Genomic DNA, 14266 nt, shown 5'->3' on the forward strand with positions numbered 1-14266 from the left:
AGACATTCCATATAACTGTTGAAGAAATTTTAATTGCAAGGGAGTACGTTTCAAACAGTTGTATATAAAAATAATATAAGAATGTTTTGCCATTTGACACCATTATTTATTACAGCCAAGGGAAAAACTGTATTCGTTGGGCTGAACTTTTACATGGATACGCATTTTGAGAAAAAACTACTATACAGGGCCGAAGCCTATGCCTATTTGGCGGCATTCACGAAAGCTGTGAGTTAACTAATTCAAGCTGCATGTTTCAGTTATGCTTGCATTATTCATTTTATGTTCACTTCTTTTTTTTATTGGCTTTGAACGCAGAGGATACGTGCTGAACCATTTGCTTAAACGTTGTAAACACTGTACCATTGACAAGGCCCAATCGCCTGCTTTCGCGCGAAGCCAATACGCTGGGTAAAAGAAAAAAGTTATAAAAATTATTTAGGGTGATTTAATTATACAAAAAAAAAAGAAGATTGACACTGAACCAGACAAAATGAACAGAGTTGTTTTCTATTGATTGATGAAATGACGTGCAATGAAAAGGTTGATGTCTATTAATTTCAGGTTCAAATGCGATTTTGGAGACTAACTGCGCCACGCGTGGAAATTGTATTCTCCGCATCACTATGGTTAATCGTAAGTACAAAACATACAACAGAAAGGAAAGTGCACAGTGCTGTGCTAGTGCACTCCGCCACACTGAAAACGCGACCAGGCCATCGCCGTTTTTTTTCTCACAATATTAAGAGCTGTCATCAAAACTGTATATCATAGCGTTCCAAAGTGCTGAATTAGAGCACTAGACTAAGTGGTAAATTTTTGATGCCCACCCTTTAGAAGTAAAATGCGAAAAAGCGGCGAAGTCGTGTTTGCGATAACATTGTCACAGCGTAAAGAAAAGTGGGGCAACCAAAGATTGCGTGGAATAAGGGAGAAGAAACAGTTTCTGTTTGTCATTCTTTGAAGGGTGTATTTTTGGCGCGAGCACTCGTTCCGCACAAGCATGTTTCAAAGCTTAACCTTCCTGCCTGTAGCCCTTGCTGTCCTGAGAATTGGTTAGTCTTCCGCGACATTTTTCAGATGGTATCTTCAAAGGTATAAGGCCTCTAATCGAGGATGGGAAGTCTACAATAGGTAGCACAAGCGCGAGCTCCTTTCATTTTCATGACTGCCCCTGAACTGCCGTAGCCCTTGCGCAATGGGAGCACCAGTTCAAGCCACCCGCTAGTGCTAGCACTCTTTACGGCTGTCATCGCCATCTAAGGTATTATCAAGTAAGAGATTGTGGCGGAGTGATGTAAACAGCGACCAGAATTATAGTAGCACTCAGTCAAGAATAAAAGTAATGCGGAGGGCAAGTTCGTCTGCTTCTTGCGCAGGGGGTAGCGGTCACGTCAGGACGCCGAGCCCTGATTGGCTGATCGCGACCCCTTATCTGAGCGTCGTCTGCTCCTTTGCAACGTCGTCTGCTCGCAACGTCGCCTGCGTCTGTCTTGCCTTTCCTGCGACTTTCGGAAGTGCAGAGGCCAGATTCACGAAACGATCTTACGCAAAAAATGTGCGCAAGACAAAACTTGAGAAAAAATTCGTATTCACGAAACGAAATTTTTGTAAGTTTTGCGCAGGTTACGACGAAATCCTACGACAGCTCCGAAGCTGTCTTACGCACTTCTTACGATCTAATCAGCATGGCCGACAGCGTCGCGGTCGCGACGACCAACGGAGTTTATTTTTCTACGTGCGCTTCTCACGCATCCCGACTTCAAGCAGCAAGAAAAAAGTAAGAAGTACTTGAAGCAGACCACGACGAACAAGAACGCTGGATCCACAAACACCCGGGAAAAGCTCCAACGGCCACGATTCCACCGACAAGGACCAAGCGAGCACGGCAGTTAGGCCTAGCAGGCACTCCGCGAATCGGCGACCGTCTGCCCACGACCGGCTGGCGTGCTGAATGGAATATGCCCGCGCGACCCTTGTGAACCCTTCCCGGCTGATACTTTGATCGCTGTCCTCAATTTTAGATTAAGAGGTCAATCTCTTCCTCTTGTCATCTCCTTGTTTTCCGAGGCAACGGTGACTCTCGCCAGTACAAAAAAAAAAAAAAAAAAACGGTGAGTCTCCGACAGACGCAGGAAAGGTAAAACAGCCATCGCTTTGACTAACAGACGTAAAGCGGACAACGTTAACTGCGCCAACCCGCCGACGCCGTTAAAGAGTGAGGAGTCTCGCCGCACACGAAAGGAGGGGAAAAGTATTTGGGAGGGAACTTGCGGACACTAACCGCCCTCACCCCCTCTCGGTTCTTAGCAAACAAACCTCGGCGCCTCGGGACACCTCGCCGGAGAGTCCTTTGGCTTCCCATGCGCGTCTGCTAGTTGTTAGACAAAAACAACGTACTGCTCGAGTTATTTCGTCTGCCCTCTTTGAAAAGCGAAGTCGAGCTCGCTCATAAAGACCTGCACTTCCAAAAGTCGCAGGAAAGGTAAGACAGACGCAGACGACGTTGCCAAGGAGCAGACGACGCTGAGATAGGGGGTCGCGATCAGCCAATCAGGGCTCGGCGTTCTGACGTCACCGCTACTTCCTTCCTCATGCGCAGAAGACGAAAATGAGCCCACTTGCGAGGCGTATTCTGGACACAAGCTATGTATAGGGATTTGGAAAGTCCGGTACGGCGAGATAAAGTTGCACTAATTCCTAACTTCATTTCTTTTGACGTTCCATCGTCCTCGTGTTTCTTGTCAGTGGCGACGATGGTCCCGGCATTCTTGGCTCTATGTCAAAACCACATGGCCAGACGATGGCGTTCCATGGTTGTCCCTTTTACTACCGATTTTTTTTCCTCCCTTCTTTACACCGGCCGTCTTCTTCAAGTTCTTGAACCACATCATCAAACACGTAAGAAAAATGACAAAGATCCATTGATGAATTCTTAGGGAACGCATTAGCATGACCCTTGGGAAACGCCACACACGTCTTTTTTTGAAAATCGCTGATGCTGACACCTTCACTTTTCTGTTTTGACCTTCTCTTTTACTTCCTCTATTTCTTGCTGCCTCTTTTTGGCCTCGCTATGGGATCAGTGTTAGCGTTTCCCAATGGGGACGTGTGTGGTACTTCCCTGGTGTTATGCTAACGGATTCCCTAAATATCTATCAATGTATCTTCCTGTAATTTTTTAGAGCGCAGCTCTTAGGGGCCCGTTCCCGGCTTGAGCGGCGTCGGCGTCGGCGTAACCAAGGTCACGCGACCCCCAAGGTCATCCCAAGGTCACGTGATCCCAACGTCACCCCAAGGTCACGTGACCCCAGAGGTCACGTGACCCCTCCCCCAGGGTCACGTGACCCCAAGGTCACGTGGCACCCAGAGTCACGTGACCCCCGAGGTCACGTGACCCCCCGAAGTCACGTGACCCCCCGGGGTCACGTGACCACCCCAGGGTCACGTGACCCCCCGAGGTCACGTGACCTCCCCGATGACGTCATCGTCACTAATGACGTCACCGGCATCTGGATTGTCATCGGCATCATCATTGATGACGTCATCAGTGACGTCACTGATGACCTCACCGGCATCCGCATCGTCATCATTACTGATGACGTCATCAGTGACGCCACTGATGAGGTCACCGGCATCCGCATCGTCATCGTCATAATCACGGATGACATCATCAGTGACGTCACTGATGACGTCACTGACATCCGCATCGTCATCGTCATCATCACTGATGACGTCATCGGAGTCCGCATCGTCATCGTCACTGATGATGTCATCAGTGACGTCACTGATGACATAATCGGCATCGTCACGTGACCCCCCCAGGTCACTTCACCCCCCCCCCCCCCGCCAGTACCCTTCCCTCCTCCTCCTCAAGAGCTGCGCTCTAATTCGGTGTTACAGGGAGTTGTAAACGGCTTTAACTTTTTACCCTTTTTTTGCACTCTGCCTGTCTGAATACGTCGACGCCCTTGGATATGGTCATCCATATCACTCGTAGAAAGAACCAGATTCATATCACTCGTGGAAGGAACCGCTTCTATATCACTCGTGAAGGGAACCGCATCCATCGTTTTTACTACCCACACAGATCACAGCCCCCGCACCGCTACTAGGGAAACCCAGAGCGAAGAACAACCGGCGACGGCAGAGCGGCAACTGAGCACGCCCGCAATCTATCGCGCCGCGGCGCGTCCTGCCCTCTGGCTCCGCGCCAGCTGTGCGAGTTGACTTCGACGAAGACGAGAGGGCTCGTTTTGACGAAAACCCGGTGGTGTCTGTCAGTTTGTCAGCAACGGGAAGAGAGGGAGAGGGCGCGTGCTGACGTCAGTGCTTCGGACCAATGGGAGCGTCGAATGCATGACCCCCCCCCCCCCAACTTCTCCCTCTCTCCCCAAGCGCTGACAGAAAAAAGACACCGGTGGCAATCGGGTCAGCTGTACACAGAAAAACAAGGACACGAAGGAAAGGACTGGACACACCACTGTGTTTGTCCAGTCGTGTCCTTGTTTTTCCGTGTTCAACTGACCCGACTGCCAACAGTTCAACTAAACCACCAACTAGCTCAACTAAAACCCGAAAGACACCGCCGGGGTTTGGCCAAAACGAGCGTTCTAATGGTAACGCATTAAAACCAGAGCAACGCCGCGCCGTCAAGCACAGCGCGCAAATCTCGGAGCAAGGCGGGCTCAGCGCTACTCATATCCATCACGTATACAGGACTTTTTTGAAGCAGCAAGCATATTAATTTGGGCGGTATTGGGTACAGCACGGCAAGGATTATGTAACGATGGATTTGGTTGCAAAACACGTTCCTTAATCAAGCGCCCAATGAAGCCACAAAATAAGCCGGATGGCTAAAATACCAGCTATACGTGCAGTCAAGCGGCTATAACAAACGCTCGTGGTTCCCCCTGTTCAGCAATGCAGAATTTGATTTTTCTCAAAATTTGTTTAACATATAAAAAAGAAAATTTTGAACTAGTAGCCTAAATTACAAGTCACATACATTGAAGTTGGTGAATTATTAATTTTGGCCTAGGAGGCCGAGAAGCTCCATTGGCGACATGCGCGACGAAAAAGTGTCGCTGTGATCGGCCTTACAAGGTTGGCTAAACGATTGCTATGGCGTCCTGAGAAGAATTATTTCTTCTATCATCGAAAGGAAAAAGTCAGACTCAAATCTGACGGTGTTGATTTAGTAACGTGTAGCTTCCAGCGGTGAATTTTATGCACCGTCGAACCTGTCGCTCGCTTCTAATACCATTGGTCGTGACGTCAGGGATAATAACCATAAGAAGGCTCCACCAAAACATATCGTCGCTAATACTGGCAGCGCTGAAGACATGACGTCAAACAAACGTTGCCTCAAACGCTGTAAGATGGGGGCACTACAGCTTTTTCTGCACGAGTTACATGAAGTTTGACGGTGGGAAATGAATGCTGGAAAAACTCACGTGAGAAAAAAGAAGTACAAAATACTGTGCTCTTTAAGTTGCCTGCTCGACTTGCAAGTTATGCAAGAAGTGACGTTACCCCCGCTGGAATGCGCGGGAGAATTAGGATGTTGGTCTTGGCATAACTTTTATTTGCCATTTTTAAATATCTGTCTTTAATTCAGAGATAAGAAATATAATGCCGGGAAGAGTAAAGCCTGAGTGTTCCAAAAGATTGTGTTTAATTTGAGCAGCTAAATAAATTAAACCGTAGTTTTTGTTTTCTTTTTTATAAAAGTGCGAAAAAATTTTTTTTTTCGTAAGGGTGTACGCAAAAAAATATCACAATCTTTCAGACGGAGTAAAGCCGGAGTCACACTAGCTTATACAGGGTGTCACAAAAGAAAATTTACACGGTCGTTTTTACCACAAAAATGAACTAGGCATCGCCGAACGCTCATTCTCCTCCCAAAGCTAGCGCTAGAGGTCACAATCAGATGCCAAAGTTTCAGCCCAATTCGATAACTTTATCAAAAGTTATAAGTGATTTTCTGAAAGTTTCGACGGAAAAATGGCGGCCGACGAAGTTTTCAAACACATGGGGATCTATGGCACCAGAAACTGAAAACGGGCACAAATGGGCTCCATTTCTCAATTAAAATTATCAGAAAATCAGTTATAACTTTTGATTAACTTATGGGATCGGGCTGAAACTTTGGCATCTGGTTGAGACATCTATTGCTACATTTGGGCTGAGAATGAGCGTTCGGTGATGCCTAGTTTATTTTTGCGGTAAAAAAGACCCTGTAAATTTTCTTTTGTGACACCCTGTACATTATATACAAAAGACAGACAGAAAACACGAGTCATCGCAATCTCCGTGGTTCCAATTTTGCGTGCCAATCTTTATCCCTGGCACGGCCACTCGATCTCCCCTGTTGTCCCTGGGCTCCTCATCATGCGGCATTCGAAGCACGCATCTCGCGGTTACTCGCACTGGAATCTGTATGCATACTGTCATTTGTAGGATGTATCAGCAGTGTGACCACGGCTTTACGGCAAACGGAACCGTACAGGGTCTCGGTAGAGCGGTGAATCACTCTTGAAACTCACGAGCTTCCAAACTTTCCTTTAAATATGAGAACTTATTGAGTTAAAGGGTAGTCACCATGCACGTTCACCTACTACGTAACGGCAGTAAAACGGCAATCTGTTGCCTTGTAGCGGACACCATTTATCGACAATACCACCTATTCTCCGTTCACCTTTAAGGTGCAACCCCACCCCTGGTTAGTGGGGTTAGTGTGATTCTGAACCAACAGATGGCGGTGGGATCGCCTTCCAGGCCTGTACATCAATGCGAGAAATCGTGTGTGGTGGCGCTTCGATGCAGTTGGATATTCTTCTATATCCAGAATTTGACATCCCTGGTCCCTTGCTTGGTTTCCTCCGCACGAGCTTTCTTTGGAACGCCCACGGCTGCGCCAGTTCTCGTGCAAGGGGGCCAGTTGCCACGCTCCGAGCTCATATCTCCAGCAAATGTAGGCAGAACAAAACGCGAAAATCGTCCTGAGCCCAATGGAGAGACACATGCACAACAAAACTACCGACGCGTTGAAAAATATAAAATTGCCTGTGCGCCGTTATCGGAGATTTCAGAGGCCAATGACACATATTACAATGTGATCAGATTTATACTGATACGAATGAAGGTGACGAGAGGACGAACAATGAACTGAAAAATAAAGGCTTAATCGGCGAACTTGTTCCAAACAAAAAAAAAAAGTAAACAAAGAGCGTCAAGGCAGCAGAAAAGCAGGCGGCGATTCGCCAGCGTAACAATGAGCGAGACCGAGGGCCCTAAGCTGGACGCTTGGCGAAAACGACGGCGAGAAATCTGGCGGCCGCGATTGGCCAATGCCACACTTGACCTTGGCGCCGGCCAATCATAACCGCCGAATTTCTCGCCGACGTTTCCGCCAAGTGTCCAGATTAGGGCCCTGAGACTGACTCAACAAGGTCGCTGGCAGCTGCTTATCTAGAGTGCGTCACGTCACCATCTAGGAAGTTCGGCAAAGAAGGTTCGAGCGTCGCGCGTTCGGGGCGAGGATGAACTGGTACTTTCGAGGACAAGAAAACAGGGCGAAAGTTCCGTCTGGTGTCAAGAATGAACACGAATCTTCCAGAAGTCCGTCACCGAGCGTTGCTTTCTCGGCTCTGCGGGCGGCAATATGACGGGCCGGCCCTTTTATCGTGCATGTGTTTGGATCTTTGTGGATTTCAAGCAAAACGAGATGACGTCATAGTCTGGTTTCCAAAATTCTAGCTTGAGGAATTAACTACCTAAAAGAAAAGACTATTTTTTGGGCGTTCAGGTGTCTCATCTAGGCAGCTGGGTGTTTATTTTGACCCAAACCACGAGACTGGAAAACACAAAAAATGTCACTCAGGTTTAGATGTTGAGTTTGGTAAACCCAAAGTAGGACTGGTGCGGGGGTCATAATAAAAAAATGCCGAAGTTAAAAATAAACTCACAGCAACAAAGAATAATGATTAATTTTAATACGAATTCGATGATAAATGCAATGACTGACCATGCAGGCAAAGATTCTGGGTCTGTTGATAGCTTTTGCACATAATTTAAGAAACTTTCAGGGTGCCACAAAAGAAAAAAATACGGGGGTTCTTTTTACCGCAAGAATACCGCACTTGATTTATCCTGTGAGCTAGACCAAATGAGCTACACTTAGAGTATCGGCAATTTTTCCCCCGATATTGCTTTGGGCGCCCCAATGTTGGTGGTTAGTAACAAATCAAATGCAACTGCCGGTCGTTATGATTCAAAAGTGCGACTTCCTCAGCAATAGTTTCGGTGTCAGGAAGCTCACGTAATATTGCTTTGCTTTGTCGCCAACTGTTTAAACATTTGTTGAGGACGGAAAAGCGTTTCCTGTGATTTCAGATAAAGCTTCAGATAAATGACAACCATCATTTTAAGCAACCAAGATGTGTATGAAGCGTAGCTTATTTAGTGGGTCTAGTTTAGCCCGACCGCATAGGCACAGAAAGAGAACGAACAGCTTAACTTCGCGCTCTTGGCGCTGCTTCAGTGGCTTCATCAGCCCGTAGCGTTGGTTGCGCTCCGAATTAAGGTAAAGCAAAGCAAATATTCAGATCTTAGGGTTTCACAAGCCAAACCAACAAAAAACACTTAACACGCCCAAGTAAAAAAAAAAATTATTGCGGGTTTATTTTGACTAACCGTAGATCCTTTGACGTGCATCCGAAATCTCAGTTTGGCCTCCGTCGGATTGCGGGCACCTCGGTCGATATTTAAACCCGACAAATATAGATTCATGGGCCAGCGCGTTGGCTGAGAGGAAGTGAGACGTTTTAATGTCATTGCCACTTAAGAGCCACCGAGGTGGTTTTTGAAACAAAATATAGTCGAACCATTCCGACAAGCATAGTTTGATATCGTGAATGATTTATGCAAGTGATAAAACATTAAAATGTTTTCGCATACGTGGTGGAATCTGAAATGGCAGAATGCATTTCATGGCGCCCATTTCATTTGGATTGCTTCGGGCATGTGTACCGACGCACAGTAGGACGCGCGCAAAAGTAGCTGTGGTGCACCCGCAGCCTCGCACTTGTTGTTCTCACATTTCTGGCTCGCTCACTGCGGGCATCCAGGCATCTGACACCCTGACATCTGGCGCTTTTTCTGTCTTTCACGTGGCGTTCCAAGCGGCACACGACGGAAAATGCATATCAAGCTGTTCTTGAACACGTGTCGCCATCTGTAGTTTATATTAAGAAACTATAAATCGCCGTAACTGAATGGGAAAAGTTTGAGGTCTTATAACATTCTTAACGTGTAATATATCGATATGGAAGTTCTGGAAAATGTAATATCGAAGGATGCTTCATAATTTAACGTCTCGTTATTTTGATTAGTTGACGTGATTCTGTTTTTATAACGTCATAAAATATTACAATTTTAAACTTTATTTTTTATTTTAAAATATACATTATCTGTACAGTTTTTTTGTTTACTTTTTTATTTTATAACATCTAACAGAACGCTCACGTAAAATATCGTGGATGATGGGACGTTCTAACCCGAGAAATAATTTTTTCAATATTAGAGACTGTGGTCTATTAAAAGCTAAATGATTAACTAACAACTAAAAATAATCGTGTTATCAAGACATTAAAGCATTGTTGAAAAACTGCTCTTCAATTTGACACTAACTTTAATATTGTGAGATACATAAAATGAAAGTTATAAACCGTCGGAAAAGCACCAAAACGTCATGCATGGTGGGGTTGCACCTTAAGCTGAGACTAGAAGCTCCGCCTTCAGCGCGAGCTTTCTGCTCTTGCTAACACAAGTGTAAACGCACAGGCACGCGCAACCAAAGCACTGCGGAAGCCAGCGTGCTCGCGTTGAAGGAGGAGCTTCTAGTTGAACGCATGGAGGCGTCATCGCTCGCAAGCGTTACACCCGTTGCGAGACGCTGCCAAAAGCACTGGCATAGACGTTGACGCGAGCTAGGTGCATCCCTGCCTGGATCCACTAATGCCAACGCTTGAAGAGGAACGGCGCATATATAGACCTACAACTATACCGAATTACTGACTGCATGAAAGAGGAGCACCTCCCCCATTCAACGAATGAATACCATTACATACCATCTTTTTAGAGTGAACAAGAGTCGAAAATTGAGGTGGTGAAGTCGATCGGAAAACTTGATGGGAAGAAAACCTTGGAAAATCTCGCCGCTTTCGTCGCGGGACAACCTCTGACCGTGGAAAAGAGTGACGTAGTCATTCTGCTAACAGGGTAGGAATGCCTGATTAAGTGTCGAAGACATTTTGTTTATAGAATGGCCCTTTGTATTTGTAATTATGTAACAATGTAAAATCACCCCTTGCTTCACCTTTACGACGTGGGCGCACTGAAGTACGCGGGATCACGTGTCGAGAAAAAAAGTGCTTCAATGGCGTTGAAATTTGTCGCATGAGAGGGCAAACCTCTGGGAGTAAAGAGTTTACAATGACTATGTGTTCAAAAATTTTCCTAGCATTAAATGAAACATCTTTGCATTATCTTGTAATATATCTATAATAATGAAGGAATAGCCTTAAGTGAAGGGTCTTGGTGTTAAACATATATTTAGCGCTGTCGGTAGCAGTGAGAAACGAATATCGCCAGAAGAAAGAATGTGACTCAACAGTAGCCTTTCGTGGAAAAAGAAAAAAAAATGGGGAGAAGGGGGTTTTCGATTACGTTTTCTTTCAATATTTCCTTTCTTCGTATTAATTAACAGATCATTTTACGAAATAAATAACGCATTTTTATACAGATGTAGGTTTATAGCATTTGCAAGGGAAAAAGCTATTGTAATTTTCTTATCTAAATCATAGCCACCTCGGTAGCTGCGAGACAGAGTGCAGGTATGCGGATCCCCAGCTGGTGGGCTAGAATCCCAGCTTAAGGTATTCGCAATTTGAAGTAGGCTTGCGATGGATAAGGTACCGTGATTTCGATTGCACGTCGAAGAATCCTTTTTAGGTTCAAAGTCTGGTTATCAGATTCCCACTTGACTGCGCATTGATTGCGCTAGGACCACTTGTAATTGGTTAAAGACAAGATAACGCAAAAAAAAAACACACACAAAAAAAAACACTCTGACTTACTGATACCATATATCGGGTAGCCCTGGAACCCTTCCGATCTGCGGTTGACAAATCAAAAAGTTTTTTTCATTATCTGTGTGGTCAAATCTTTGAGAAATGGTCGCTCGTAATATTGTCAAAATTATTTCAAGGCCATGGTGAAAAAACGGTGCGTAAAGGTCGGTTCTCACATGCAGCGAAGCGCTGATGTAGCGCTGCTCACGTGTCGTTAGCTACGTATCGTCTGCCATGAGCAACAGTTCTGACGGTGCGATACAATGCTGGTGAAGGCTCCCGTCAGCACGCGCATAGCGCGAGGCCTGCGCTAGGCTTGTAACGCTCCGCTGCATGTGGGAACAGGCCTTAATATATACGCAGGTCATAAGTGCTTCAGCACTACTCGACAGAGGGCGCCGCTACGTTCTTTCGTTTAAAGCAGGCGGAAGCTGTTGAAACACACTTGATCACTATCAAAGGCAAACCAGCCTTTATTGTCAGTTTTACGTCACAAACTTTAGTTTTTGGTGAAAACGCATTTTCAGAACCGCCATTCGCCGATATTTTTTAAAATAATAGAAATGGTTGGCTCTCCAACCACTCCGATAGACAGTTGACGCGGGTGAACGTTTTTGAGTGAACGCATATTACACTTCACACACGTATGCGTGTCTGTGCAATACGTGGTAAAATGCCCGCGGTACTTTTGGAAAAAAAAAATTCCCATACTCCATGAAAAGCGATTTGGTACTTAAATATTCCCCCCCCCCCCCCCCCCCCCCCCACAACACTTTATGTGCATGCACTAACAGTACATTGGACATAAATAAGTGACGGGCGAGTTTTCTGAAACGTAATTCGCTTGCCGACAACAGTAACATTTACATCCGTAGCCTGAGCTTCATTTACTAGAGTTATTTAAAACCAAATAAAGTTGATGAATACAAAGTTCAGTTATGTGGTCTGGTATCTTTTTGCAGATTAAATGTGACTGATGGGGAGGACAGCACTGTTCAAGGTTGGAACATTGTTTTAAATAATTTTTGTACAGTTTAACTATTTCTACATTTAATGGTTTCATACAAAACTCTTTTCGAGGCGAACGATTTGGTACAATGTAAAATGTGCTGCCTCTGTTTTGTAAGTTTGTTTAATTTTGTCTTCAGTTTTTATATCCTACTGTATTAGTCAGTTCCGTTGATATTTCGAAATAATTCCAGTTTAAGTTACCCCAAGACAATAGCTTTTGATAGTTCCGAAGACAATATTTCTATTTGGATAGAACAGAGCGGTACAGTTTGATCAATGTATTAATAAAATTACTTCAGATAACATAGATGTCAAGGCCGTGTAATCCTTTTAGAGTGAATAAAGGTTGTATATCTATCGCTCTGCCTCTATCAGTGGTGCCAACTGGAATATTACAGGATATTTGAAAATCTACATCTTGGGAAGCTGCCATAAAGAGTATAGTTAACAGACATCTTTCTCCAAAAGTGGCCGCTTGGCCTCCTAGTACAAAGTCACAATTGAATATAAACATAAATAAGGATTTTAATCACGTAACTTGGGACTTAGACATTGGATTGGATCAGATCTCGTAGCCTCTGGATTAAAATGGAGAAAAACCTTTTCAATCGATTTAAGTGTTCTAAATAAAATTAAAGGTGAGAATTTTATTGATAGAACGAAATGATCACTTGAAGCGTTTTCTTTCAAAATATCGGCTAATGATGTTATCTATCGTAGAATTAATAAACAATCTGCGTATTTATTTTGAAGTTTCGCAATTTGAAAAATGACTGAAGCGATTGCACTCGTTTCGGGTTCCAATGTTTTTGTGCTACATTTATTATGACATCATTGTGTCTGCAGATGAAACCTGGTTAATACAATTCAGTTCAAAAGTTACTTTACAGAAACACCGGAGGGAATTACAACGTCCGTTTCGATGTGTATATGATCCCTTTATACAGGTAGCAGTGTTACTAGCGAGTTTTCGAATAGCGTACCCAAAAGCTTTGCGTACGCAAAGATATAGCGTCGTCGCCATGAGTCAATGCAAACCGCGGTTTGGGCTCGCCGCATACATGCGTAGTGGTGACGACGCTATACTCTTTGCGTAGGCAAAGTTTTGGCTACGCACTTCTAAAACTCACTAGTGGCACAATACTGAACAAAGTACGTTGCTTAGACGAACGCATGAGACACTGACAACCCCAACATAAATATTCTTTCAATGTTGCAAACAACTAGAAATGTTCTATATGGCATTATCTTAAGAAGATTAAGCTTGGGAACGGCGCATTTGCAGAGAAAAATATAACTGAAAAAATTCCTTCAGTTGGAGCTGATAATCCTAGATTTCTTGCATTCCACGCGGAACGGTTAAACTTTAAGAAAACTTTGTCTTTTCACTGTGTAGTAAGCCAGAGGTTTACTAGCTTGGCTCACTGTTTCTTATAAACCACGGTGACTGCTGCCCAGACTGTTAGAGGGTCATTTAACAATATTTGGTGCAACCAGCAAGCGTGAGGCGTTAGCATAGAATTTGTCAATGGCACGATTTGAATTGAAGAGAGAAATATCTCGATACCGATTATGCTGGCTCTCTGTTGCACACCTCCATACGAATTGTTTCCAATACGGTAGACTGTTGGTGTGGTCTTACGTTCGGTAATGCAGGGGTATCTTATTATGCCGGAGCCTGCAGCCCCAAGAGGGTTGCTGTTGTAGAGGACGACGGACGGACATTCAAGGGTGCCAACGCAGCAGCCCAGCAAGTTGCCCATCTGTAAGATAACGACATGCTCTCACTGGCAAAACTGAACAAGCGGAGGTATGCAGCGCGACACTGCTACTGAAAACAAGCGATGAACATTTTTTTTACTGCTTTTACCTTAACATACAAGCTCTATTAAAAGTTACTTGCGTGGCAGGAAGTCCTCATGGTTCAGGGCAGTAACCTAAGAAGTACAATTTGGTGCCCCTCGCCAAGCTTCAGAATTAATATGCGAAAAAGCATCGATGGCGTGTTTGCGCTAACAGTGTCGCGCAGTGCACGGTGTTCATAAACAAATTGAACCTCAAATAAGAGCGAATTTATTTATGAATTTCTCTAAAATGCAAAGAGACGTTTTTGTTTGGGA

The 14266-nt window shown here is 44.7% G+C and overlaps 1 protein-coding gene across 1 annotated transcript in view; it reads left to right on the forward strand.

The window, feature by feature from the left end:
- LOC115316204 overlaps positions 1-14266 on the forward strand; it is a 38406-nt gene that overhangs the window by 18298 nt on the left and 5842 nt on the right. The window contains exons 4-8 of the mRNA XM_029975548.2: positions 116-228; positions 565-636; positions 10145-10284; positions 12098-12135; positions 13803-13911. Of these exons, the coding sequence (XP_029831408.2) occupies positions 116-228; positions 565-636; positions 10145-10284; positions 12098-12135; positions 13803-13911 (472 nt within the window). The remainder of the gene's footprint in view (positions 1-115; positions 229-564; positions 637-10144; positions 10285-12097; positions 12136-13802; positions 13912-14266) is intronic.

The sequence above is a fragment of the Ixodes scapularis genome, unplaced genomic scaffold, assembly GCF_016920785.2.
Source record: "Ixodes scapularis isolate PalLabHiFi unplaced genomic scaffold, ASM1692078v2 PGA_scaffold4__175_contigs__length_147842914, whole genome shotgun sequence".
Lineage (NCBI taxonomy): Eukaryota > Metazoa > Arthropoda > Arachnida > Ixodida > Ixodidae > Ixodes > Ixodes scapularis.